Source organism: Artibeus jamaicensis, unplaced genomic scaffold (genome assembly GCF_021234435.1).
Source record: "Artibeus jamaicensis isolate MK-2021 breed Jamaican fruit bat unplaced genomic scaffold, CSHL_Jam_final contig_426, whole genome shotgun sequence".
In the NCBI taxonomy this organism is placed as follows: Eukaryota; Metazoa; Chordata; class Mammalia; order Chiroptera; family Phyllostomidae; genus Artibeus; species Artibeus jamaicensis.
Genome location: NW_026521826.1, coordinates 6,369,002 through 6,391,529, shown reverse-complemented (window position 1 = coordinate 6,391,529; position 22,528 = coordinate 6,369,002). Strand labels below are relative to the sequence as shown.

Below are 22,528 nucleotides of genomic sequence, written 5' to 3'. Positions count from 1 at the left end.
AGCCTGTAAAGCTGATCCAGGCCTCCTTCGGAGACGCTCAGCGCTCATCTGCAGACTTGACAGCCTCTTCCCGGGACACCCCCGCCCGGGTCTGGTGTACGAGTTCCCTCTCCTCCCCGGAACGGCTGGGGAGAAGAAAGCGATGAGGACACCAAGGAGGATGCTGTCGCCCCTGGCTCCTGTAGGGCGAGAGGCCTCCCTTAACCAGGGTAAGGGACAGGGGAATGGTCTGGAAACCTAGGGCTCTGGGGGCTCGCATCCCGGAGCGGAGCAGACCGCAGCGCAGCCGCCGCCCTTTTACCCCCACCCCCACCCCCTGGAGCCGAATTCGTGCCCTGGGCGGCAGGAGCCAGTTTGGCGGATCTGCAACGCCAGGCCTCGAGGCGGCTGCTTTAGGCGTCAAGTTGAGCGAGGTGTGTGTGCCCTCTTGGGGAAAGGGTAAGAAATGGAGCCTTACTTTCCTTGGTTCGGCTAAGCTGGCAGCCACACATCACCCGCCGACCCCCCCCCCCACACCCCAACACTTGCCCCTGTACGGGTCCCACCCACCTGCCCTCCCTGGAGAGCAGAGACTCTGTCCGGATGGAAGTGGGGAACCCAGTCTCGAGAAGGAACCGAAGCCCGCGGCGCAGAGGGGAGGAGCGTGTCCCCCAGGCTCACCCCTGGGGTCTCGGGACCCAAGGATCGCAGATCCACGCAGCCAGCGTCACCGACTCGAGCGGAAAGGCAGGCGCTTCAGGCGAGCTCCGCGGGGCCGAGGTCCGGGGAGCTTCGGCCCCCGGCGCCCGCGCGCTGCGGGCGTAGGGTAACCAGAAAAGCCGAGCCTCGGGGTCGAAGTCATAAAGTTACTAATCCGGAGCAGGGGGAGTGAGCGTGCCTTGGGCCGCCCGGGGCGGTCATTTGAGCGTGTTTACTTAAGGACTTTGCAAGCGGAGCGCGCGCGAAATAGTCGGATTTCCAGCAAGGCAGCAAATATTTGCAGGGGGAGAAAGAAGCGGAGCCGGCCGCGCCGCCGCGTCCCTCCCCCCAGAGCCGCGGCGCCGGCCTGGGCGGACTCGGCCTCACAGTTAGAGACAGAAATGAAGCCGGGAACCTGCGGGACCAGGCGGGGGAGGGGGCGGGGAGGGCGCAGAGCAACAGCAAAAGCCAGAAATTGGAGCGCGGGCCGGAGGCCCTGGCGAGTCGGTACTGGGAGAGGAGAAATCACTTCTTCCAGCTCTATCAATCTTCTTTGGCATCGATCGGTCAATAAAAATGGTGTGAACGGGCCTCGGTCGGTTTGCGTCTGGGGAGGAAGTGGAGGCCAGAGGTGCAGAGGCCGGCGCTCCGCTCCAGCCGGTTTCCCACCCGGCGGTCTGCAAGCCCCAGGCCGGCGGCAAGCTCGTCGCGGGGAGCCTCGCGCAGCCCCGCGAGACATTTAATTGGGTGTCTCCACTTTAACAGTGGTCATTGTTGGAGCAATTAGCTAAAGACAATAACCGCCAAGAGGCGTTTAATTCGATTCCCGTCGCTGGCGGCTGCGAGACCAGGGAGCTCAGGAAGAAAAGCCTGGCCTGCAAGGGAAGATCTGCTTACTTGCGGGTTTTGTCTTAGCCGTGGGAATTCTAATGGGGCAAGGCAGAGCGCACGGAGACCAGGTCCGTGTCCCAGACCCGGGACACCCTTGCTGGGCCTCGCTAGCCCCACGGGGAGCCCAGGGAACCACCGCGCCTACTGGCAGCACGCGTGGGCGGCCACGCGCGGGTCGCCGATGCCTGTGGGAGGGAGAAAGCAGAGAAGACAGGGACGTGGAAGTCGGCCTCCTTCCTCCTTAGCTGGAGGTCCCCCACCTCGATCACGCGAACCGCGTCCCAATTTTCCTCCCCATCGGGGAGGAGGGACAAAGCAGAGAACCCCTTTCTGGCACGCGTACACACCTCCCTCTCCACTCAGCCAGCCCCATGGCCCCCTCCTCTGCCTCGGCCCTAGTATTAGGTTACCGCGGCCGGGCGAGGATTTTTACTGGATACGAGAATAGCACAGGTAAAGCTGTATAAACAGCTCGCCGGCTGCCGGACCGGAGGGTTACACGGGGGACACGGCCCCAGGCGCCACCGCAGGGCTGGCGAAACGACGGCGGAGCCCGCTCTGGCGCAGGTTAAACACATATTCCATCTGCAGTTCCCTCCCAGCCCTTTTCTCTCTCCCGCATGAACTGAAACGCAGACTGGGTAGTGAAATCAAAAGGCAATGAGAAGGAAGAAGACCATTGGGGCAGTGCTGGTTGCTCTCTCCAAACGAAACACCAAGTAGGGGACCTCGGGGAATGCAGAGAAAAGGGGACCCCAAACTCACTGGTGAAGGGAAGATGCAGGAGCGTCAAACGTCAAAGGGAAAACCCGTCGGAAGTCAGGCCTAGGGTCCACCTGCCCTGGGAAATGAACCATCGTTTTGGGGGTGTGTGTGGTTTGACTTTTTTTTTTTTTTTTTTTTTTTTTTTTTGCTTATTCATCTATCACTGCTTAAAATTTGGAAGGAAACCCGCCCAGGCCTGGAGGAGCCGCAAGAGAAGTGGCGCGTCAAAGAAAGAGATGCGCTCCGAGATTACCCACCCCCCCACCCCCCGCCGCCCCACTCCGCCCTCGCCGCCTGACCCGGCCCTCCAGCTTCGAGGGATCCTTTGCCCTCCCTCGGCCGTTACCCACTCCTCCCGAGTTGAGAAAAACCCTGATTGTAGCGAGATAAAAATGGGGCAGGTAGGGGTATAGCGGAAAGGGGGAGGAGGGAGGGAGAGAGCAGGGGATTTCTGTTTTGAGTTTGACAATGCACAGGTGGGGGGCGGAGGCCGGCTGCGCGGGGAGCCCCGGGGTTAGGTGGGAGAGGAAGATTTCCCCTTGCGGGTGAGTGGAAAGGAGTGCGAGTCACCCTGGAAGACGGCGCTCCTCCTATCTCTTCCTCCCGGTCTGCTCCATTGGGGGGGCAGGTGAGAGCCACAGAGAAAAGGATAGAGGTGCTGCAGCAGCTTCCGGCGGTGCCTCCGGGGCCACAAGCCACGGATTCGGCCCCCAGCTGGCTCTTAGGAAGGGGCTCCGGCCTCCAGACCCAGGCTTTCCTCTTAGGGTGTCCTCAGGCCACGCCGCTGAAGCAGCCGGAGCTCCCAGGGAAGTGGTCAGTATGAGGGATTCACCCATGAGAACTCCAGGCCCCAACGTTTTTCAGACCGTGGAAGATGCAGGTGGGTATCTGCCTCACTCCCCCTGGCCTTCTGGCTTGCGGGCGAGGCGCCCACCCCCTCACCGCCACCGCGTCCAGAGCCCCTGGCCTGCCCTAACCCCGGCTCCGGTCCTTACCCGGCCCCAGCTGTGGCCCGGACTACAGAGCACTCGCCTTGGACCAATTCTCCTTCGGACACTTCCATTTGGCCCTGCAGGAAAAGGAGGGCCTTATCTTGGGGGCTATTGTGTGTTTTACTTCTCTAGATTAGCCAGAAAACCGGGGTACCACTGTTGCTGGGCACTCGACAGTGGGCAAAGGAGGGGGTAGTTCGAAACGGTGCAAGGGAAGGCGGGGAAGGGTAATTTCCTTCAGATCAGGACACAGTTAAGGCAATCTTTTAAAAGTACGAATTATTCATATCTTCCTTTGGACACGCCGGAGACCTCAGGGTAACATGTGAATCGTCCGGCTCAGGTGGAAAGACGCTGTCCTGCGTGCAACGCTCGCCGTTCCCTCCCTGAAAGATGCGCCCTGCCGGCCACCGCTCCCGCCAGGGCCCGTGCTTGGCGCTGGGCTCTCTGCTGCCTGCCACCTCGTGGACCCCAAGCAATTTGTTATATAAAACAAAACAGCAACCGCACACGTGTGCCTGCAGACCTGCAGCGACGGACGCCTAGGGAGACTGGCCCAAGCGCCTTCCTCTTGTGAGTTTTTCTGTCTCGTCCTTCCAACAGCCCTCCGCACCGACCGCCACCACCTCTAGTCCCTCTGTCCAGTGGCCAGAAGCAAAGGGGACTCCGATTCCAGTTTGGGGACTGCCTTGGCCCAATCTCCGGGTTTGCTAAACCTCTCTCTGGTTACTCCAACCATTGAGAAAAACAGGTGATCGGGAATATTTGGTCTGCACACAAAGACACCATGGAAAATGCACGTTTATGTGTGAAAAGGCTCAGAGGCAGAGAATGAAAACATGCCTCCATGCAGCCCAGAAATGTTAGAATAACCTGGGCTAGAGAACACTGGGTCTTTCGGATCCTGCCCTCACACACCTTATCAGGGTCCCTAATACTCTGCCACCTCCCACAGTTCCCAGGCACAAACTGCCTTCACCTCCAGAAGATGGGTTCTCAGCCACGGGGCTGCGAGCACTTGCCCTTCCCCAGACTCTCTGTGTGGCCCTGGACTGCTGGGCATTCCAACAAAGAAGGTCCACCAGCGTGCTCAGCAGCACCCATCCCTTCGCTGCACCCCATCTTACCCCTGCCTCATATATTGTCTGCAAAAGAGGGTGGAATTATCAAATAAAAGAAAATGCAGCTTCCACCGTCTCTGTGTTTTCTTTTCCTGGACAGACCGACCCAACCCTGAATCCCCAGGGCTGGCAGAGAGCTCCTGTGCAGAATGGAGGTGGACCCGCAGGTGTGGGTGCGTGGGTTTGTGTGCCCAGTGCCACTCACCGGTCTCCTCAGACTCCAGCTGGCTCCTCAAGTCAGGAACCTTGGGCTTTGCAGGGCAACTGGCTGGAAGCTGGAAGCTGAGCTTCCGGCTTGGTCCCATGCAGGAATCAATAATGGGACCCAAAACTCACCTTGATCTTGGTCAGTCTGACCTGGATGTCATATCCTGCCCGGGATTCAAATGGGCAGAAAGCAATTCCTTTCCTCAGAATCACATAATCATTTAAAAGGTTTAGCGGTAAGCTCCCTCCCACAAACAGCCATTTGGGCCCTGCAAGCATCAGACATCTGGGTCTACTCTACCAGCCTCACTGGGACTCTGCCCCAAGCCTGTCACCAGACCCACAGCTCCCCCTGCACCTCCCCCCCACACACACCTTTTCTGCCACAGCTGCTAAGGGATACAAGTGCTGCAAATGCTACCCGATTGTCCCTTTAAATTTTGTAATCTCCCATCCACAAACCAGGGGTCCCTGCTGAATGTGGCTGATAGCGGAGGAGAAAAGAACTAGGAAACACGGGAACCAAACCGAGGGGAGATCCTGCTGGTTGGAGTGGTTTCCACCCGGAGCCATAAACAGAATCACCCCATGTCAGCTTTCTCAGCACCCTGTGGTGTCTGAGAGGAGGCAAAGGTATATAAAGGCATTGAGTGGATCTCCTGCTTACATTCACTCAAATCCCTTGCATTTTGACATAATCTGTCTTGGTTAGGACCCTCTGATGGAGTGGCTTCTTGGAGGTACGTTAGTCTAATGTCCCAAGAGAAAGTAGAATTCTTGTGTCCTCTGCCCCTCCTGCTCCCCACAGCCCTAGACACCCTCTCTCTGAGGCAGCGGTTTTCTTGCTTGCCTCAGGGCGCTCCTGGAAGCAAAGGCACCCCCAAGCCACCAGCTGCTCCGGAGGATGTCGCATGCCCACACATCTGGGCTTCAACTTTTATCTCACAGCACACAGCTGCTTCTTTAATTATATGCGGAGACAATGAGCCTAAACACACACTTGTAAGTACAGGAAAATAAACATGAAATTGACACTGGGACCCTGCAGGCACCTTCCAAAGAAGGCTGAACTGCTCCTTTGCAAATGGGTTCTTTTCCCCAATCCTCTGCCCTCCAGAAGTGGAAAATGTGTGTCCAGCCCTTCCCAAGCACTTCTGCCATCTCCTATTTTTCTGTTTAGTTTTTCTTCATATGCCTTGTTCTACCAGCTCTTTTCTCCAAAGAAGGACATACACACATACACACAGCACGCTCGCCCAAGGTCATTGCAGAAAGCCCAAGATTTCCAGTGACCAGAAAGAACAATAGGACTGAGGTCTAGTTCACTTTCTTCCAGAGACAGCTGTCCCTTTGGAGTCAAGACCTCCTTTCCATTCTCTCCACGTGGATCAGGGAAAGCGAGTGCAGAGTTAGAGAGAGGAGAGAGAGCTATTCACTGACCTGGGTAAGTCGCTCCTGCCGGTCAGCTGTTTTTTATTTTTTCCTGGCTTGCCGGAGATCTGAAGGCAGAAATGACAGGCAGACTTGGCCACTGTTGTCGCTGCTGCGGTTCTCACTGCCCCAGCTGCTTACAGCATCTCACACAGGCTTCCAGCAAGAAGTAAAACCTGGGTGATGTGCATCCTTCCCAGGAGCCGCCTCCCTCCGCCTTCTCCTGCTCACTGTGCGGAGCGGAGCTCTTCCGGGTTGCTAAAGGGGAAAGGGAGGGAGGGCAGAAGACTGAGCGGGGAATGAATCCCCCCTCCTTTTGCAAACATGAAAACTGCACATAGAGGGTGGACGAAGCTAGCAGAGTTGGGGGGATGGGGAAAGATCACCTCAAATGTAACCAGCCCCTGGTGCCTACAAAGCCCACTTTCTTTGGCAGGGTTGGAATTAACACTGTAAATGTCAGCCGTGGTGTTGACTGGATCATACCTACGTAGACATAAAAGCTTTTGCGGAGTTTTCCTCCCATTTTTGGAGAAATGGGAACCCAGTGGGAGTCTCTAGAGATCCAACTGGTGGCCACCATTAGCAGGGCCTGCGCCCCACAGGGCTTTTCTTCTCCTTCTGACTGTTCCTCCCATTTCTGCTAACACCTCGAAAATGCAGGCGTTCTCCAGCTACATCCATCTTCAGCCACCACTGGCCAGTAAAAGTTAGGAAAAGCCAGGATGCTGGCTGACTGGGCTCTGAGCCTCTTACTACTCTTTGTCCCTCTTCACGAGGGACATGGAAACAGTTAGAGGCTGAGGAACCCGTGCACATACTAAGTAGAGGTTTGGGGAGGGCGCACTACAGCGGCCCCCGTTCTTCTCATAGAGACTTGTAGGAGAGTGAAATAAGGGACAGAGAAGCAGAGGTTGCTCTGAAGACAAAATGTCTAAGGAAAATGGTCCTATGTGTCTACCCAGCAAACTCCAGCCCTCCCCTTCAAAGCACGCTCTCCTGTACCATTACCTACTTTTGCTAGTGGGGGATCAAAATAACCCACGGAGGAGTCTGTCCTGGATAAATTTCTGCAGGGGTAAGATGAAACTCCATAAACATTTGGGTAGAAAGGTCAGGGTCCATTTGTTTTGACAGGTAGAGTTTTTGCCTTCACAATATTTATACAATAAGAGTATGGAGACTGACTTTAAAAATAAATACATCTTTGGGGAGAAATAAAACAAAAAGTGTCCATTGCCAGGCCGGGAAGTCAAGAAGTTTCTTGTGCTGAAACCAGTTCGGTAGGAAGGACTTGCCCAGCTTAATGGTGCAGAGTGTTCCGTGGGGCCTGTGCGGTTGCAGGGAGACCGAGGCCATTGGTCGGCAAGGTCAGAGCCGTGGGCAGAGGTGGGGCGACAGCCCGAGGAGGGACAGTCGGGGAGCGTCAAGGAATGCGGCGTGAGAGTAAACCTGCCGGCGGAGCCAGGTGTCTGGAGAGCAGGTACAGAGGGAGGCCCAGGTCCGTTCCGGACGGGAGGGCGCTCCCAGGATGCGGCCGAGGCCTCCAGCCGCGCGAAGCCCCTCGACCCAGACACGCCACCCGCGTTTCTGCCCTCCGCCCCCCGGACCTTAGGGATTCCGGGTTTAAGCCGAGTGGCGGTAGAGGGGCTTCTTGTTTGCCAACCTGTCAGGGAGAGGAGAAGGGGTTCCCTGCTGTTGCGGGGGCCCTGAAGCCCACCCCCTTCCAGAGCTCAGCGGTTCCTCCGCCCTCCTGCCCTCTCGCGCCCTGATTCCGCCACCAAGTGGCAGAGCCAAGTTCTCCGGCGCCAGGGCGCGGGGTGGGCAGGTCTGCGTGTTCCCAGGACTCGGGCGGGGAAGGTCACTCTCGGGACAGCTTCCGCCCAACTTGTTGCCCTGGCGCCCCGCAGGGGGCTGCGTGAGCTGGGCCGGGGAGGCCGTGAAGGGTCGGGCTGAGACCAGCGGCCAGAAAAGTGTGGCGGGGACCCCGGAGCCCTTTAGGGTTCTGAGACCCCCGCGCTCCAGCTCGAGCGCAGCCTCGTGGGCAACAAGACTGCGGGCCCCAAGAGGGGTCATCCGTCACCCAGACGACAGTTGTCTCTTCGGCCTGAGTGTTAGCGGTACCCCACCTAGCGTGCCGTCCACCAAGCCCTTGGAGCCCTTTGTGCCTTTCTCTAAGGTCCCCTCCCCGCTTCTGTCCAGCATGGATGATCCCAATCTCCCGCTCCCTCCTCTTTCTCCCTCCCTCGCCATAGATCCGCTTCCCACTGGAAAGCCCTGGTTCGGTGCCTCAGACTCAGGATGCTGTCCCGCACCCCTGGGAACCCAAGGCTGGCTCCAGACCCCGCTTCTTGGCCACCTCTCGGCCACCCCGCGCGCCCACCCCCTTGCCACCCGGTCCACGCGCGCGTGCCCGCCACCTCCGCGGGTTCCTGCGGGCCTGCTGGCCGGTCTCCGCGCTGCTTTTCTGCTGATGCGGGCACTTGCTTGTCTCCAGGTCTAAAGTGACCCTTTGGTGAGGAACTGAGAAATGCAATTGCGTACACGTGCTCTCCCATCACCCTGATTTTACCTGTACCAAAGGAAGGCTTCATTTGAGGAAATAAAAGGCCAAAGACACTCGGCCTTACAAAAACAAAAAGCAAAAAACCAAAGGACCTAATTAAAATATAACTAATTTTCAATTTCGTGATCCTACAGGGGTAAGATTCAGCGAAGAAAAGCCAGCTGAGCACTTTTTGTCTTGATGAACTTAGAGGTGGACAGTGCTGCTAATTAAGGGAACAAGAGAGAATTATTCCAAGAGGGTTGGGGGAGATGCGGTGGTGGGGAAGGAGTGGGAGGAAGAAAGGAGAGAAGTTATCCCTAGAAATAAACAAAGTAAAGGCTCTGGTTGCTCAGTCAGACCGCGGAGGATTTCTTCCCCATTGGTGGACATCAGACCCCCACACACCGTGAAGATGTTGCTTTAATGAAGCTGCACGTCACGTTCTGAATTTTAAAAGCTCCTACCCTGACTCGCTGATTCCTGGTTCAGGTCTCTATGTGTGTGTATGGTGCTTGTGGGTGAGAGTGAGCAACACGGCCCTCAGTCAGTTATTCTGGGGCTACCGTCTGGGTTAAACGCTGAGGGCAAGAGATCCCAGACTCTCAGAGCCTGCCCTGTCCTGACCAGTCATAGGGGGCGAGGTGGCTTCACTCCCAACATTTCAGGACTCCCAGGGGGACCTTCCCAGGAAGGAGTCCTTGTTAGGTGTACTAAAGGAGGCTGGGACCCAGCTGGCTGCCACACACAGACACACCAGGTGCTTCTCACCTGTAGTTGGTACCCCTGCCCCCACTTCCTACTTCTGGCCTTTTGAGCTCTTCACCCTGGGCAGGCGACCATCCTTCCTGGGCTTGAATGCAGAGGCTGAACCAGATAGAAAAATGTTCTGAGGCTCCTGGGCCTCAAGACAGAACTTGGTTTGGGGGTTCGTTCTGGAGGTAACTGTGCTGGCCTAATTGGCACCAGCAGTCACTGCTTTAAAACCTGCCGGGCGTTGGGCTGCAGTCCTACCAGCCAAGGCACTTGATTGGATTTTAAGTATAAAGGGAAGTCACCCGGAGTGTGGAGGTAGGAGGTAGATCACTAAATGACTAATAGATAGTAGAAACATTGTGTTCCAGATCTCTGCGATGGCCACATAGATATCTGAAGTTCACCTGTTGGATAAAGAAAAAGGAGACCCTGTAGGAAGGAATAATCACTGACAGAATCTCCAACCTTTCTAAGAATGTGTGGTCAGAGTTGTTCTGTTCAGGGTTGGAGGCACCGTATATTTGTTCTCCTGGGTCTGCAGCACTCCCTTTCTTTTCCCTAAAATGCAGGTATTATTTTTCTTTCGGCCAACCGGCCTTCAGCATCACCTCCCCTGTCAGTTTTTCTACCTTTCTGTAGGTGCTCTTAGATTGGTTTCATTTTTTCAAGTGCGCTCTCTGCCAGAGGAAACCACACATTCAATATCAGTCTCAACGTAAACGTGCTCATCTTTCAGTCCCACTCCTTGCGATTTAATTTATTACAAATGTGTGGAGTGGGGGTGGGTTGGGTGGGAGGGCATAACCGTGGTCTGAGGTGAGGACAACCAGTTCTTTCATTTTTCTTCTTTTTCCCCTAACAAAACATTTTCATTAAACTCCACTTTCAGGTTTGGCTTGGCCTATGTTTCCCCAGCAGAGAACTGCAGGTTGGTTGGGGGGACTCGGTGGGGGTGGGGGTGGAAGGCTGGGCAGTGGGACCCTGGGTGGTGAGGGACCATAGACGTCTCAAATGAAAGTTTCACAAAGCAGTCACTGGAAATTAAAAAAAAAAATCAGACCTATTCCACCCAGGCGCCCTAAATAAATAGCCCCGTTTGCAAATTCCTATCAATTATTACGTGATGGGAAAAAATCCTATCTGGAAATAAAGCACGTGGACGTGGAGAATTTTAATTAAATCTTACTGTGGATATAATAACATGGAAGTGATTTTTCATTCGGCGCTTGCCTGCTCACCAGTGTTTTATGGCGTTTTCTTGCCTCTGACTTTATTTTAAAATATTAGACGAGGTGGAGAATTATAAACGACTCTTTCCTTATCTGTACTGCTCACATATCCAGGATCAGAGGAGCTGATTAAGAAAGAAGTCAGAGGCAACGTTGGATTCATAATGATTTGGAATAATGAATCCTTATCTCTGCTTTCCAGATTATCTGCCTTTCAGCTCCCAATGTTTTGTTACATGGGATAATTTATTGCATCTAATACATCACAATGAATCTGATGGTAGAAAGTGATGGCCGACGTTGTGAAAAGGGGGCCCTGATTTTTTATCCTGGGGCAGCGAAACTGCTTTTTGCAGTTTTTAATTGGGAAAATATAAGGTAGATCTGATTTTTTTTTTTAAAGAGCTGGGTGTAATCTTGGGCTCCTGCTTTACCACACTGCTCTTTAATTAGTGTGTCAATTTCAGGCTGAAATTAACAAGATCGACCTGAGACCAGTGCTTAGTTTCTCCCCAGCACCAAGATCCTAATTTTTAAGATGATTTATTTTTATGAAAAAGGAGATAATTAATCATAAACACTGACAAAAGCACAGAGCCAAGTTAAGATTAAGTGCCATTTGCATCTTTATAGAGAGAAATACCAGTAATGTTAATTTTTCTGAGATTCCTTCTCCCCTCGCCATCTCCTGGCCACAGAGTTCCCACCCTGACTGCTGCACACCCCAGCCCCATTCCAGGTAAACCACCACCAACAACAAAAATCAGTTCCCGTTTCCTATCGTAAAAGTGTGTGTGTGTGTGTGTGTGTGTGCGCGCGCACACACGTGTGTGTTCTTCTGGCTTTGTCTGTTAACACATGCAGAAAGTGTGTAGGCTTCCTTCCCCTGGAGCAGGGTGGTAGGTGGATCCCCCTGCTCCCCCAGACCCTCCCTCTCCACCCACCCTCCTCGGCTTCCCTCCATTTTAGAGTTAGAGAGGACACACAGCTCATTTAATGGTTAATTACAATAATTGGCATTTTTTTGTTTCTTTTGTCTTTTGCCCTAACACCAAAGGAACAAACACCATCTAAATGCAACAGGCTTTACTCTCTGCCTCTTTTAGAACAGATTTCAGAGTCCAAGGCTATCCCCAGAGTGGCCGCCCCTTCTCGCCCCAACAACCCTAGCAACTGCCCAGCTTCACGGAGGAGAAGGGGCAGGAGTCACTGGTAATTTGCTGAAGTTTTTTGTGCCTGTTGATGACTTTCTCTTTGCTTGGATTAAACAATCATTGCAAATATGCAAACCAGTGAGAGGAGATTCATACATATTCGCTCTCCAATTGTTCCTCCTGACGTCAGATCATAATTTCTTGGTAATTGGATGGCTTGCACCTGAATATGCTCATCTGAAATTCTCCACCTTTCTCTGAGTTGCAGTAGATTTTGTACTGAGGGATAGGAGAAGGACTTAATTTTTTTTTAAAGAATTCTCTTCTGTCCCCCATGGTTCCAATTGTTTTTCTTCCTCCTTTACACTTAAGAACATTTACTTTGGAAATGCGGGCACTTGGAGTGTGTTTCCTAGGAATATAATTTTTCAGGGAGTTCCAGAGTAGATTGAAGAACAGTCAACACTGGCCAGTGAAGATGGGGGTGTCACTGGGGCAGAAGCAGAGGTGGGGTTCTGTGGATCCAAGTCTACTCCCCCCACCCCCCCAGCCCGCTTAGATCTGCTAAAGGATCCTGTCTCCACCCCCCCATTCAGGTTCCTCTGCTGAGGCTGCCCTAGGTTCTCAGCTAGCCGGAGTTCGAATCTCAATTCCTGACGCGGTCCTAAGCCCTCAAGCAAAGTGAGCAGCCACATAATCATAGATTTTAAAAGCTTGAATCTTGATGATAAAGATATTTCAAATTTTAGGTTGGAGAGAGAGAGAAAGACCTGATTTGCTGGGACATTGTCCTTTATTTTTCAGTCCACTTTGGCCTTTGTGGACTTTAGGCGTCTAGTTCCAATTTTGTGTTAAATAGTGTGTGACTTCTCTTGTCTCTCTCTCTCTCCCTCTCCTCCTCCTTCTCTCCCTTTACTCCTCTTCCTTGTCTTTAGGACACACCACTCCAAGAATTTCAAGTATCAGTTATAAGTCATATTAATTTCTCAGCCCCCACCAGTGAAGTGCAGATGATCTGATAGGAGCATAAAACCAGGGCTTCCCCAGATGAAACAGACCAATGGAGCCTACTGGGCCGTTTCCCATGCCCAGATGAACATTCAATTTTCCAGCATTATCTCCACACTTAAACTCGCTTTCTCCATTTCGGTGCCAAGATAAATTTGCATAATATTTGCAGCTGTAATTAGCTGATGAGCATCTCCCAGCCTCCCCCTTTTGTTTCTCACTGCGTTTGGTCTTCCACTGATGCCACGTTTGATCTTTAATATTACAGGATTCTCGATAGAGGATTGCATATCTTATCTCCTTGGCTCCAACATCTTTGACGAAGGAGAGAGGAAGGAAGAGAGGGGGTTTGGGGAAAAGAGGGAGGAGAATGAAGCTTCACTAATTAGAGTCTGAAAAGGTTTCGTTGGAATAAGGTATAGTTAGTGACAGAACAAATAAAATAGGTGGAGAATTATGGTGGGACTGCATCTCTGAGAGGCATGGGACAAGCCTCTCAGAATAGAGAGTCTGGAATAAAAAATGGGTTATTACTTGGAGAATTCAGGAGTGGAGTTGGGGGGCTTGGACCGATACCTGGAACGTGGGTAAGGTGGGGGGAGTGTGGTTAGCCGCAAGCCCCAGGGGTGTGGCCCTTCCCCTTTTTCTGGGGAAGCACAATTGCTAGGGCTTGGAGTCAGGCATTCTGTTGGGCGCTCCTCTCAAGCAAAACACTGGAACTTCGGAAACCAGGCGACTTGCTTATCTGCTCATCTGTTTGTCTCTCGTTAATATAGAGCACAGCAGTTCTGAATTTCTCATATGCTACTGACTCTCCACATTCTGTCCAGCGCTGTTTAAAAAAAAAAAGAAATAAATAAAAGGCGCTCTCCGTCAAAAAAAGAAAGAAAGGAAAATCAGAAAAAGGGGGGGAGGAAAAAGAGATAAGGGACTAGGAAAACTAGGAGATTGGAGTTCGGGGCACGGAACAGAGTTGCATCCAGAAGTTGAACAGAACCAGCCAAGGGCCGCCCCCACCCCCTTCGTCCGGGTTGTCATTGTTCGGTTGGTTTTCTGACTGGGTGGCTGCAGGGTGGGAGGGAAGGCGGACTAGAGGAGCCACTGGTTGAATCAGTATTTGTGGGAATCCGGAGGGGCAGAGCGAGGAAGGAAAGGGAAGAGGGAGAAGGAGGAAAAAAAGAAGACAAGAAAGAGTCGACTTTCATGCCAATCATTGGAACAAATAGCTAACATTTAACGTTTACACCCGCACTGGCGGCGCCCTGGCGCTCCGCGGACCTGGAGCCGGGCTAAAATGTCCCGAAAGCCTTTGGAGAAACGAGTTTCCAGCTATCAGGTTCTCCCCATCTCCCCCTTTCATAAGGCTTCAGTTTCAGGCTGGACTTGTCCAATGTCTGCGTTGCTGCTGCGAGCTCCTAAATGAGTGTCAAGGAGGCAAATATCAAATAGCGCCAGGGTCAAGGCGATTTAGTTAACCGTGCGGGGCGCTCAGGACTTGAAACTTGTGTGGGACTCGCCCGGGAGTGAGGCAGGCAGAGAAAGAGCGAAGGAAAGAGGGAGGGAGGGAGGGAAGGAGGGAGGGAGGAAGGAGGGAGGGAGGAAGGGAGGAAGGGAGGAAGGAAGGAAGGACCCAGACTGATGTGGACTGAGGGGCCTTCACACTCTTCCTTGCCCTCGCAGGGCAAAGTAAGGCACTCTGTCTGAGAAAAGTTCCTGAGAACTTTTTTTTAAAAGAGCCAATTTTCTAAAGTGAAGTTAAGAAATTGGTCTCTTATCCAAGTCCTGCCAATGTGAACCTTTAGTAAGTGTATTATTTCAAGGCCTCAGTTTCCCCATCCGCCAATTGAAGGGGTTGAACCAGATGATGGTCAAGGTCATAGAGCAAGCTGGAGGCGCAAGGGAGTTGGTGCACAGGGAGTGTGCGGAGCGCCCCGGAGACCCTGGGATCGCTCCCCTGCGCGGCCTGGCCCGCAGGTGCTGGCCGTTCAGGCGTCCAGCGAAGGCCGAAACCTCCCCAGCTCTCGCGCCCAGGGCCTCCGGGCACCAGAGCTCTGCGGCCGCAAAAAGTAGCCACAGTTCTGGGGGCGCTCTCTGGAGAAGTCCAGCTCCCCACACCCCAGGCCTCCAAGTCCCTCGGGCGCTCTCTTCTCGGTCTCGTGCTTCTGAAGTGTTTGAAAAATAACTTTTGGGGAGGAAAAGGGGGCGGGTTCGGGTTTCCTTCTAAATTCCTAACTCAAGTGCCAGGGAGGACGTCCCCGCAGGCGCAGCCTTGGGACCGAGAGCGGTAGTTCCGCTGCTCCGCGTGCCGCCAGTTAGGAAAGCTTGTTCGAGTGGCCTTCCTTTCCTCTTTTTTCCCCCCTTTATTTTTCAGACCCGGTTTTTTGTGCTGGAGGTGATGGAGAGTGGGGGAAGGTGTGGAAGTCTGCACGTGCGTGGGCGTTTCGGCGATGTTCCTGGAGAGCCGGGTCTCATAGCCGGTTTGGGGGGTGTGTGCACCAGACTCAAAGATTTATTTACCTGAACCCTAAGTCGAAAACCGAGTCGCGACAGTAGGCACCCGGCAAAAGACGGCGTCAAAGGCAGCTGCTCAGTCTTCAGGGCTGGGCCCAGAGCCCGCACCCCTCCTCCCCTGCGCCATCATCCCCTCTTCTGGGTCCCGTCAAGGCCGAGCTCCAGGCCTCGGCCTCGCAAGCCAGTGCCTCTGAGCCTGCGACGTGGAGGGCTTGCTTGCCCCGGGGACAGAGGCGGGACACAACAGCGAGGTGCTCTGGGCATGCCTAGGGTGGGCAGGGGCCTGTCTTCTTCAATAACCCTCCTTTTAGCGCGTCTTCCCCTCTTCTCCATGTAACTTCTCAGTAATAGCCATGAAGACGAATCACGATGCTCCTTCCCCTTCTTTCTCAAATTAGACGGGGGGGGGAGAGAGAGAGAGAGAGAGAGAGAGAGAGAGAGAGAGAGAGAGAATGGGAATATACGTACCCAACTCTACTACCATTCGGTTCCGGAGAAATTCTCAAATAGAGCAGTGTAATTTCTCAGTTGATTTTGATTGACATACTGTCCCTGGGATCATGTGTTAATCCCTTCTTCACTCAAGCCTTTTCATAACTCATTTCTCTCTTGCTAGATGGGGACTCAGATGGTTACCGCGGCAACGATGATAGCACTAAGCTATTTCCCTCTCTGCAAGGAGACCATTATTCCGCATGCATAGGCCATTTGCAGCAGAGGTCGTCACAAAGTCATTCACAACACAGCACACGTTTATTAAACTTTTATTCTCTTTTTCCCCCAACACAGAAACTAGTTTGCAGTTGTACCAGGGGGTGCCATTGTCCTGCTCTGTGTGGCAGTGACTGCGCCGGATGGCGTGGGCCCCCCGCGCACACTCCCTTACACACCGGCACGCAGCCAGCCGGCAGGGGCCAGGGGTCTCTCCACTTGCGCATCTGCCCTTGGGATCTTCTCAGACCCCACCTCTGTGACCCCGAGGATGAGAAGAAGCAGCGACAGCATCTAAGTGTAGACTGGAACAGGCTTCTCAGGCCGTTCCGCCCTCCGGAGCAGCCTCGGCCAACTGAGGCTCCTTCTCTGCGTTCCTTCCCGTACACACAGCTGCCTTTTGTGCCCTTTCTCGAAGTCTTCCCTTCGAGAAAGGGCAACGTTCCTTCTCTCCTCCGTCCCTTCTCCCAGGGCTCTGCGCCCCCGCGGAGGCCCCTCCCGGGGTCCAGCGGGCGCCGCCCGGTCGCGCTGGCGGCCCTGGTTCCGGAGGAGCCACCTGACGGGAGCGCGTGGGTCTTAGGTTTCTTTTCTCGGTTTGGCCAGTGAAAGGGCCTGTTGGCGGTGCCAGTCCCTGGCCCGGCCGCCTGCACGTCGGGGCGCTCGGAATCGAGAGGGTTTGGTCTCCGGTCTTCTGTCTGCTGCAGCCTGGGCTGGGGGCTGGTGGGTGGGGAGTCTGGGCAGTCAGTCAAGGTCAGATCCACCAGTCTACCTTAAAGCCAACGGGGCAAACATTTGTATTCGCGACACACAGGGGCCGCCAGAACCAAACGGCAGTTAGGAAGGCTTTGAGGGCCACGGCTCCGTTTCTCTCCCTCTTCTCCCAATTCCTCCCTCCCGGCATCCTTCCTGAGTCTCCTTCTTTTCTTTTGCTTTCACCCCTCCCAGTCTTTGTTATGGGAGTGATGGACTCACTGGGGCTCTAGGGCCCTCTAGATCTTGCCAGGCCTCCGTGAACTTGACCAGGGAAGACTGGAGCCGAACCTGCCCCAGCCCAGGCCCCAGGGACTGCACAGGCGGCCCCTGCGGCCGGAGCGCCAGGCTACTGCACTCGCGGTGATGCGCCTGCCACACCCACAGACGGGCGCGCCCTAGAGGAGCGCTCCCCGGGCCGCCCCAGCGAGGTCGGTGGCAGTCACCCACCAGCCAGAAACAGGCCACGAAGCTGGCTCATGCTCCGCAGACACGGGCAGGGAATGTCCCACGGGCGGGCTGTGGGTTGGGAGCTGGGCTCCACCATCCGGCAGGTGCAATGTGCCCTAAGGGCCTCTGAGGGTCATTCCGGGCCCTTCGGAAGTCCGGGATTGCCCGACTGCCTCTCGCGACCCCGCAGGCCGCATTGTGGTCCAGAGGGGATGCCGTTTGCAGGGTGACATCCCCGGAAACCGCCCCGTCCTATCCCTAGAGCGCCTGGGATGGTCTGTTCAACCAGAGGGTGTAGCATCGCCTGCCCCTTCGGGAATGCCCTGGCTAGAGCCGGGGTGCAGGCTCCAGAAAAGCTGGCGTGGTGGGTCCCCGGGCTCTCTAACAGGATCCCCACCCAGGTGCAGCGGGGACTCTAGTGCAAGGGAGGTCCTGGGGAGAAAGGAAGGAGCGCCTGCCCCAGGCAGTCAGCCGCCTTTTTCTGGGTCTCTCCTGCCCACAACTACAAATGTCAGGGAAGAAAATAATCTAGAGAAAGGAACCTCAGACCAGCTCGCCTTTCTGCAAGGCCTTCCCAAGGGTGCTCTTGCTGGCATCTACAGCCCTGGCTGCGAGAGCTGAGAGGGGTCATGGGCAAGGGGTGGGCTGCGGTGGCCTGAGCAGAGGTTACTAGAAGTGGGGTGTGTGCGGGAAGCTGACCCAGCTTTTTAAAAGGAGACTCCAGGTGCCTAGGGGTAGAGGTCCAGGGCTGGGGGAGGGGCTGGGAGGAAGCAGGCTGAGTTCCCGTTGGGCCTCTGCCCCACAGGGTTCACAGGGTCACAGCAAGGTCATATTGGACTCTGCTGGTGGGGAGGGTGATGGAGACCTGGGTCTCTGAGTGCCGCAGCCTGGCGTTTGAGGGGGTTTTAGGGGAGGGCCACAGATCTGTGGGGGTGTTAGAGGTGTGCCCGTATGTGCTGTCGAGCTGGAGACTAGCTTAAAGGTAAGCGGAGGTGACAATGGTTAAGGGAGTGCTCTCGTGGCCAAGGGAGTATCTTTACTGGGGGCAGGTCAGCCTTAGGTCTGCTAAATCCGCAGTGTGTTTTAAGGCCCCACAGGTAACCTGACTCATCGCCCCACTTAGTTTTTTGAGGGGAAACCAAACTGATGAAAATTCTGTTCTAGGAAAAAGTCTGAACAGATGACTGGAAGCTTGGGCACTTGCGCCAAAGGCCAGAACAATGTTATTAAATAACTACAGTAAGCACATCCATCATAAAAACAGAGGTTACCAGGTAGTGCTCATTAAGTACTCAGAACAGCCTGTAAGATAGGTTGATCCCTTTTTAACAGGGACCCAGTCAGTCCGAAGGGAACCCTGGTGTGCCTCTCACCGCGGCTCTGTGGGCCTCCTGCTTTCCTTCCAGGGGACCTCAGGGTACATTGAGGAGCAGCAATAGAGGGATGAGCACTTACATTCATCCATCATCCCCTTCCTCCTTTGACACCCTGTCCCCCAGTGGGCACCCTGCTGAGCTCTAAGACTGAGAAGTAGGAAACTTTATCTGCCCATAGGTGGAATGGGGAGAAAGACAGGAAATGAATCATCATACATACACCAACTACTCTATTAAAAGCATGGCAACGATGGTGGGTGAGCCCAGAGGACAGAATGACTGGGATGGCCTCCATCGGGGAGGTCAAGGGCTCGAGGAGCGGAGCTAGGGCAAAGGGAGTTCCAGGAAGGAGCAGGTAAGTTCAGTGGCACAGCGCCGGAGAAGGGGCCTGGAGAGTCCCATGAACCATGAGAAATGTGGTGGACCCGGGGTGGCGAGAAGGGAGAGAGGTTGAGACAGGACACGTGATAGAGTGTGGCCTTGGAAGTCGAGCTCAGTGGCTTGATCCTGTGGGCGGTGGGGAACCAGGATGGCCTTTAAAGAGAGGGGCAGTGGGGATTACACAAGCAGGATGCCATTCTGGTAACTAGCTCCCCTTTCCCTCAGCCACACACCCAGAAATAAGGTGTTTGCCTCATACTTCCAGCTGCGTAAAGTAAATGGGTAATCACATTCTATATTTTTTGCTGTTGATTTTGCTTTTGATTTTTGCAAAATGCTTAGGCAAAGACAACACCAAGGCTCATGTTTCTTCATGTGTTTTTTTTTTTCCATATGCTGTGTGGGACCTTGGCCTATGCAGTTGTTTGTGTTAAGAATAGCGGCCCTGGTCCTTGGCTTTGTTTCAGAAATGCAGCTTTGCCTGGACCAAAGACACTCTGACGGTTTAACTACTGCAACAGCTGAACCACAGCCCAGGAGGTGAGCAGTGACACCACCCAGAAAACCACACTGTGATGTGTCTGTGACGGAGAGAGATGAGAGGAGCTCTCTCATGAATATATGGCAGGTATCTACAAACCCTCACGCTAATTGATGGGCTCTCTATATATCATCCCAGATAAAGGGCCCCTCAGCAGTAAATGCTGATGGTTAGAACATTCTGATAGGGCTTTGTTAACAAGAAGATAACAGAAGAGCGAGATATGTTTGTTTAGCTGCCTATAGATAAACCCAATAGGTCTTTGTTAACTTTTCATGACTGATGGCAACCACTAACCATGATAAATAATCCCGAAAAAGGGAACTTTACTTAAAGTACCAGAAATGGGACCTAAATTCTTAGCTCATTTGCTTGAGGAGGAAGTGTTCTCCACATGTGGAACACACATGTGGCATGGTGTCTGCGCACCTGAGTGTCTCTAACTAATTTTAAACTATTGCCAGTCCCCTGCACCAGGCTGGCCCATCGTTCTTCCCCTGGGCACGCTATGCTTTACTCACACGAAAGCTGAGCAACTCTAAGGAGCTGGATTTCACAGGCAAGTCTTCCGAACAGAGGCAGAACATCGAGAAACTGAGGCAAACGTTTTTGCAGTGACTATAATTAGGTGAAAGTATGCCTTTCAATACTCGTAAGGAGTGTGGTGGCCAGAGACACACCTCCCTGCAACACATCGGAGGATGCAACGTCTTTTCCCAAACTCATGGCCAAAGGAGGGGGTGTTTCCAAAAGCTGAGGAATAAAGTTTTCCCACTATTTTTAAATAATGACTTGCTTACTTAGCACATCATTCTTTAGCTAGACAAAACCACGCATATTGCTAAGCCCAGAATCCGCCCAAAATGAGAGTGCCAAAGCACTTTAAGTACAGGTACAAAGAGACCAAACTTCTGTGCTATGATCATTACGGTGTTATCATGAATGCAATCTTATAAAAGAAGGCAATCATTTTTCTTAAAAACATCATTTGAATTTTATCTTTGCTGGAACACTAGCGAGGAGGGGAGCAGTTGACCTGACCATATAATCTTCTCTCACCTGCCGACTAATCAATTTTGATGGAAGAGGTGATATTGGGTCTCTGAAGTTAACCAGGTTTACCACCAGTAAATGGAGGTCCCAGGTGCAATGATGTTTCAGTTAATAAAAGTATTAAGAGAAATTAATTCTTAATGTAGAAAAGTCACTATTTGCAAAGCCTTGGGTTAAATATGTCCTAAAGTACCGGGGAAGCTTTCTTTTCTTTCTTTCTTTCTTTCTTTTTTTTTCTCCAGAGGGAAACAAATAAGAAAGAGCTATTGTCATTCAGGTCCCTTTTTTGGTCCTAAGAGAAAACAGTTGGATTCACTCTATGGGGCGGTTCAGTCCTGAAAGCATCAGATTTGATTCCCTAGACTCCTTGGAACCGCAAGTTCACATCCCAGAGGGGTTGGGCTCAACCCTTCCTCCTTCCTAGGCAATAAATAGCATGGAAACCAGGTTATCTATGTGGCCAACTTTCAGGAAAGACCTTGAAAACAGAGCTGGGGTGGACCTGGGTGATCACGTGATGCTTTCCATTACAGTGGGGGGAGGGGAGACTGCAGGGTGGCTGAACCCACTGGGGCCAGCCGGCAGGCAACTAAACGCCATGCTGATGCCAGGAGATACTTCAACTGAGTTTTTAATAGAAGTCCATTGAAAAGCCTGCGATAGACAGCTGAGGGAGCCGGCTCCGCTTACCCTTGTGTGAAGCATTGGTGGCTCCATCAGATTAGGTGGGAGAAGGGTAGGGAGTTCGGAATGTTTGCTTTCAAGTTCACTACTCGGCGACCTTTCTGCAGCGCCTCAATATCTCAGCACCATATTTTGTATTCCTGATTAGGGGGTTGGCTTAGGTACAACACGATTAATGTTTCTTTCTTTCTTTCTTTTTTCTTTTTCTTCCCTCCCCCCCCTTTTTTTTGGCTCAGAGAGCTGGTGCCCTCACCTGAGTCTAAACAATCAAGTTACTGAAATTCTAGCACACTTTTTAAACCTTGTGCCGCTTCTTTACATAAGATGCACTGTTTCCACTCGCCTTTACACACACTATTTGTCCAGTTTCTGACACTCCGCCATTTAATATGAGAAAAGCAGATTTTCTAATAAGAAAAATGAAACGATCAGACAATTCAGCGAAGACCGGCGAGTGGCTGTGTTAAGGTTTGTTTGTGTCAGTGGCAGGCTGTCATGGTACCTGCATCGTTAAAAATGATAGCCATTTCATGTGACTTTTGTGTCTATCAGCAGCATAATTGCAAAATTATACATGGATGAATGTAAATACAAAGTGTTGTGAACTGCATATAGTAATTGCATGGTATGTGTTTGTATACAAATGCTTCCGATGAGTCTATATACACAAACTTTGATATGCTTTTCAGAGACAAAGTAGGCAACTCTCAGAGGACAACATTACCCAGTTGCTTTGGAAAGGAGGTGAATAACCTCTTATGGCAGAAATACCATCTTCTGAGTTTGGTCAGGATTTCCGCTGCATTAAATTGCTGTATTGTCTGTGACTACAAACTGAGACAGGGCTTGGTTTGGGGAGGCTGGTAATTTGAAGCCCGCAAATAGGGCTTGGTACTTTGTAATCAATAAGCGGACCTTCTCTATTGTTTTTAGTGATTTGAAACAAAGTTCAGTGACAATGCTTTGTAGGTAAAAACATTTGAAAAAAATACCCAGCCATCCAAGAAATGAAGTAGATGTTCAAAGGGCTTAGATTACCTCTCGGAGGCTAGCAACCTCATGGGAGCAGTTCAAATGTCCATAGATCCAGTGTATGTATACCCTATGTTCATATTCATGGTGTAGAAATTTTCTCTCAAATCTTATACAGACCACCGACCGCTGATATTTCATATACAGGTTCAGATTCCTGGATACATCAAATATGTACTTAATGAAAAATTGTGAGTTTAAGCTGAAAACGTCAAACTCTGTCCACTTGCCTTCTTCCATGTTATTGACAATGAAGCGATAG

General features: G+C 52.6%; 2 protein-coding genes across 4 annotated transcripts in view; one reads left to right on the top strand and one right to left on the bottom strand.

The window, feature by feature from the left end:
* GATA3 (GATA binding protein 3) overlaps positions 1–6,284 on the bottom strand; it is a 28,000-nt gene extending 21,716 nt beyond the window's left edge. The window contains exon 1 of one of the 3 annotated variants that reach the window (XM_037150381.2): positions 6,095–6,284. The gene's annotated coding sequence lies outside the window, so the exon portion shown is untranslated. Of the gene's footprint in view, positions 1–660; positions 820–4,652; positions 4,784–6,094 lie in introns of those variants that run through there. The other 2 variants (XM_037150385.2, XM_037150384.2) reach the window with 2 other exon arrangements.
* On the top strand, positions 2,609–22,528 carry LOC119052967 (uncharacterized). Its single transcript, XM_053665768.1, has 6 exons — positions 2,609–3,214; positions 3,670–3,899; positions 4,282–4,810; positions 7,373–7,568; positions 19,424–19,496; positions 22,414–22,528. The coding sequence occupies exons 1-6, from the start codon at positions 3,209–3,211 to the stop codon at positions 22,526–22,528; spliced, it is 1,149 nt and encodes a 382-aa protein (XP_053521743.1). The 5' UTR covers positions 2,609–3,208.

Coding starts and splice junctions, on each gene's coding strand:
- LOC119052967 (XM_053665768.1), top strand. Junction 4,811..7,372: donor TTGGTCAGTCTGACCTGGAT/GTCATATCCTGC, acceptor CCAGTTCGGTAG/GAAGGACTTGCCCAGCTTAA. Junction 7,569..19,423: donor GCCAGGTGTCTGGAGAGCAG/GTACAGAGGGAG, acceptor GCTTTGTTTCAG/AAATGCAGCTTTGCCTGGAC.